The sequence below is a fragment of the Rhododendron vialii genome, chromosome 12a, assembly GCF_030253575.1.
Source record: "Rhododendron vialii isolate Sample 1 chromosome 12a, ASM3025357v1".
Lineage (NCBI taxonomy): Eukaryota > Viridiplantae > Streptophyta > Magnoliopsida > Ericales > Ericaceae > Rhododendron > Rhododendron vialii.
In genome coordinates, this window is record NC_080568.1 from 34,130,069 (window position 1) to 34,135,138 (window position 5,070).

General features: G+C 48.8%; 1 protein-coding gene across 1 annotated transcript; it reads left to right on the top strand.

Moving 5' to 3' along the window:
- Positions 1-3,236: 3,236 nt before the first annotated feature.
- On the top strand, positions 3,237-4,303 carry LOC131310732 (uncharacterized). Its single transcript, XM_058337911.1, has 3 exons — positions 3,237-3,395; positions 3,487-4,041; positions 4,126-4,303. The coding sequence occupies exons 1-3, from the start codon at positions 3,252-3,254 to the stop codon at positions 4,189-4,191; spliced, it is 765 nt and encodes a 254-aa protein (XP_058193894.1). The 5' UTR covers positions 3,237-3,251; the 3' UTR covers positions 4,192-4,303.
- Positions 4,304-5,070: the final 767 nt, after the last annotated feature.

Sequence of the window (5,070 nt, forward strand, 5' to 3'; positions counted from 1 at the left end):
GTGCAGGGAGTAGAGGTACCGAGGGTGGCGGTGCCGGGCCGAGCGAGACTCCGTTGAGGGATCCGGCGAAAGGCAAGGGCGTGGCGAGCGAGGAAGAGGGTGTCACAGAGGTTCCGGAGGAGGAGGAGGTGTTGTTTCGGCCAGCAGCAATGTCGTCGGGCCACAGACCGATCACGAGACAGGACCTCGCAGAGTTTCTGAGTGAGGAGAGACTAGCCCGGCTCCTCGAGGAGGATCCCATGATTGGGGCTGCTATTTTGGAGGCTCGAGAGGAGCGAGAGTGGGTGATAGCAGCCTCAGAAGTCGCTGCAAGGGCCGAGAGGGCGAGAGCCGCTGAAGAGGAGGCACTGAGGGACGCAGAGACCGAGGAGAGGATTGGAGCCAAGGTACATGGGCCCAGGGTGACAGCTATGTCTGAGGCGGAGAGTTTGACTCGTGCTCCATTTTCAGCGGAGGGGTACAAGCCACCCATTCCACACTTGTTAGTACCATCAGGTCTTGCAGCTTACAGGCCACGGCAGGCGGAGTACGACCCCGAGCTCGTTTTGAGAGACCCCGACACCCATATTTCGAGCAGCTGGGCTGAAGTAACTTTCTGAGTATCCCTCATTTCCTTTTGTGATTGCAAATTTAAATATAATGCATGTGCTCAAATACCGAAAAGTGTAGAATAATCCTCTGAAGTAGATTCGCACGGTGGCACCATAGTTTCACGTTGAATGCCATGCATGGGACATAATAACTTGAACCAACCATCTACTGCTAGGTCACATTGATTACCTAGAACTTGAGAATGAAATCTTCACACACTGATATATATCTCTTGTTGCTTGTTTCCATGTCTAATGCAGGAGAGAGCGAGACAGAGAGACATTCGAGGTTTTGGGGGCGCATGCTGCTCCTTGGCGTTTTATCAGGGTTTGCCTGAGCGGGTGAGGCAGTTGGTGGATGAGGCAGGTTTCGGGGAGTTCATACAGACCCTTACCCCGGCCAGAAATGACCATGCCGTCTTGGTTGCACTTGCAGAAAGGTGGAGGGTGATCGAAGCCCATTTCGGTTGTCGTTGAAGTTTACCAAACGGCCGTCAAATTCAATTATTTATTAACCGGACTACAACTAAAGATTTGCATAGTATAGCGAGAAAGTCCGAGTCGATCCACAGGGAGTTCGAATATAGCTTGTTCGGATTAGATGTAAGGGTTTCCGGCGTTTAGGCGGCCAACTTTTAGTTTTCCTTTGAAAGGTGAGAATTGCCCTTATGAAAATGACTAGAAAAAGAGTTCGGACTAAGAATTAAAGGCGGCAAGGCAATGGAGTTTCTAACGCCCGTAACTTAAGCCATCTAACAATTCTCAACAAAAACACGGTTGAATCGCACGGCATAGGCTATCAACCGGAAGATTTAGCTATGAAAATGGTTAGATTTGATATAGAGTTTGAACAACAAGCTTAACACAAGGCGTGACATAGCTCCCGGAACCATATGAGCGAGCACATGATCACCGGAGATTAACAACGCCAAGACTTGCATTCAAACTAAATATCAAGGTCAAGAACTAGAATCATGGTTTGGAAATCGAGCAAGTTCTTTGGTTCTTTTGGCAAACACGAGGCGAGACATAGCTCACGGAACCATATGTGCAAGCATATGATCACCGGAGGTTAACATCGACAAGTTTTGTTACATAAAAGGCGAACCACTCACATTTCCAAACCAAACCTCAAGTCTTAAGTTGAGAAAGGCAAGATTAACCAAAGTCACGAAGCGTTATTCACCCCATGGCCAAGCCTAAATGACTACTCACACATAAAGAAAAGACTAGAAAGCATGCTAGAATTGGAAAACATGTTAAACCGATAGAATCGAAAATAAACTTGATTTATACAAAGATCCAAAGCTTAGCTACAACATTAATACACGAGAAATTAACGTAACGTAAATACCTTAATGTGTTCTTGAGAAATTTCAACTTGAAAAGCTATGGAGGAAGTTATGGAATTAAAAGACTTAAAGTAAAATGTATCTAGGTCTAATGAGAAAGAGAGTGTGTGTGATATTTATACAATCCAACCCTTCTCTCATAACAAATATCCTAGCACTTCCCAAAAGTAGCAACTATTCCATAAATGGAAAGTTCAAAAAGCAGAAAAATCTGTCGGAAAGCCAACTGTATCCATACAACCAAAACGGTTGTACGAATACCGGGCTGTTAAGCTTGTGTTGGAAATGCTCCGTAGAAGAGCTGTATGGATACAACTAGAATGGTGTATGGATACGCAGGAATCTGACCAAAATATAAGGCCACCGTATGGATACAACCAAAACGGTTGTATGGATACCACCTTGTTAACTGCAAAAATGGCCCCTAGCTTCAAAACTTGGCACCCGACGCTTCCGAACTTCACCTGATGCTTCGTATCTTGCTCATTAGAGAATGGTGGCACTTCGCCACTTGGTCTTGGAAGCTCGAACTCCCTCGAGGCATGTCCAAGGCATCAAAATCACCCTTGTTAAGGCGTAAAACCTGAAACACCCTCAAACGAACCTTACGTGCAAAACCTTAATAAAAGCTACATAAATGCAAATTAAAACAACATAAAACGGGACTAGTCGCACCAAATATCTACAATATTGGGTGCTCATCAGAGGGATACCACCAACACCTTCCACCTACCGCTCGGGGAGATGACGTTGACGCCTACTGACTTTGCGGCGATCACCGGCTTGAGGGTTGGAGGTGATCCTATCCCGTTTGATTCGGGCATTCAGGAGGACGAGGCGGTCTTGGAATGGTCCTTGGGAGAGGTGCCCAAGGTTGAAGAGGGAATGGCAAGATATGGACAGTTTACCTTGTACCTTGCGAAGGAGGTGGCGACTGAGCAAGAGGCGGAGCAGATGGCCCGAGCGTACCTGTTGTACCTTTTCGGCGCTACCCTGTACCCGAATAGGCGTAGCAAGGTTCACCTATCGTACTTGCCTGCATTGAAGGATCTGAGGACAGCCTCACGCTTTGACTGGGGAGGAGCTACACTTGGCGCAACTTATGGCTTTATGGGGGACTCGTCGAGGACAGATATGAGCACTGCTGGGTGTTGGCGAATTTGGGAGGTATGATCACAGTAGAGTAAAGCACATTTCCGATGTACACTTATCTATTTGAGTATATACCGTGCTTAATCATATTCTTGCGTTGTACTAATGATTTGATCTCTTGATAACTGCGCAGCTCTGGGCCTATGAGGTTTTGAACATGTGCCGTCCAGTGATGAAGAGCCTAGACTTGGGAATCCTCCTGCGTGCTCATATTTGGAGCAAGAAGAACATGGGAGAGAAGAGAGGGAGAGGTGACCTGAATGGCTTCAGGATATACCTAGACGAGCTCCGACCCTCACAGGTATGACATGACTTTATCAAACGGAGTATGCATCACTTTTCATTGCTTTAATGCTGTCGCTGACCGATACTTGCATTTCTTGCTTGTGCAGGTAGAGTGGGATCCTTGGAGAGTGGCAGAGCCAAAGCCTGAATACCTGGCTAGGAGCAGGGTTGTGACAGCAAGCAGAGTGCTGCTCGAGTCGGCATTTGGTTGGCAGTGGTACTTGGGTGACCGAGTGACGCGCCAGTCACTTGGCTATGCAGGATTCCAGGTGCCCGGACCGCTTCCACCACGAGCCTCACACACTGGGGAGTACACGCTGGCCGAGTTAGAGATCTTCACACAGCCTGACACCGACTTGACACGCTACCTGTGTCCCGGCATGGACTATGCAGTTTACCAGAGAGAGCGCTTGGCGGGGCCGCTGAGAGTGCAAGAGTTCAGGGAGGTCCGGAGTCAGGCTCGTGGAGCTACTGAGGAGAGGAGAGCCATTACCGTGAGGCAGAGTAATGGCGAAAGTCGTGTGAGACGGGGCCCGAGTGGACCGGTGAGAGGTGGGCCACTAGAGTTGAGGTGGCAGATAGCAGTGGTGGACTCTCAAGGCAATCTAGCTGAGCTACATCTAATCCCTGCCAGAGTTGAGCCAGCGCCCGTTACCGTGCCGGTAAGACATTGTAGCCTTTATTGTTGTACTTCCAAGAAATTTTGAAGTATTGCCCAATTGCTTATGTTCAAATTATTCTCGCAGGTGTCCAATGAGTGGGTGAACGAGGCTGTTCGGCGCATGCTTGCACTAGAGAACGTGATAAGGTGAGCGGCAAGTGGCTTTCCTTTGGACTTGCGCTACCCACCACCGGCGGCTCAGAGACCTCAGGTATATCCTTCAAAACAAACGATACATTCCTACATTCGATACTTGACATATGCACGCTTTGCCCAATACATAGTATACTTTAACTGTCGTTGACTTTGAAATGTATCTTACCTGCTTGCAACCATATAATACATAGAATGTGTACTAAATGTGCACAAGTTTATAATGCAGACACAGGGACGGGCGGCTCCTAGGAGGAAAAGCGCAAGAGAGCCTCCACAAAAGAAGCTAGCAACTAGGACTCCTGTTCCTCCACCTACTACTAGACCATAGACGCGGGGCATACAGCCACCTGTTGCGAGTGAGGAGGCGGCCCGAGAGGCCGTGGCGCGCGCTGAGGAGAGGTATCAACTGAAGATGCGCCAAAGGCCCTCGCAAGATGAGCCAGTCGGCAAGAAGCGGCTGATCCTGCCTGAGGAGGAAGAGGAAGAAGGGGAAGAGGAGGAAGAGGAAGAAGAAGAAGATGAGGAGGCGCCCTACAGCAGCGGTTCAGATGACTCAGCGGACGATCCTGGTTTTAGACAGGATCCTAGAGAGAGGGACGATGACGACGACGACGGAGATGGTGACTGGTTCGGAGAGGACTGAGGGCTACTAAGAAGCCTCATTTCACTTTCCGCACTCTTGATTTTTGCTTTTGGGCCTGCGCGCCCGCATAGATAGATCGAAGGCCGGAGTGCCTTAGTTGATACTTGATACGTGTTTTTGAGGCCTACGTGCCCTTTTGACTTGATGGGCAAGTGTGCCCGAGTTGACATGATGACTTTTGCATGGCCGATGTGCCGCACACACAGTGGTTTACTTTGACATAGACAGACT

Excerpts from the sequence above, each read along its gene's own strand:
- LOC131310732 (XM_058337911.1), top strand. The coding sequence starts at position 3,252 with ATGTGCCGTCCAGTGATGAAGAGCCTAGACTTGGGAATCCTCCTGCGT. Across the intron at positions 3,396-3,486 it reads ACGAGCTCCGACCCTCACAG|GTAGAGTGGGATCCTTGGAG; the intron begins GTATGACATGAC and ends TTGCTTGTGCAG. Across the intron at positions 4,042-4,125 it reads CAGCGCCCGTTACCGTGCCG|GTGTCCAATGAGTGGGTGAA; the intron begins GTAAGACATTGT and ends TTATTCTCGCAG.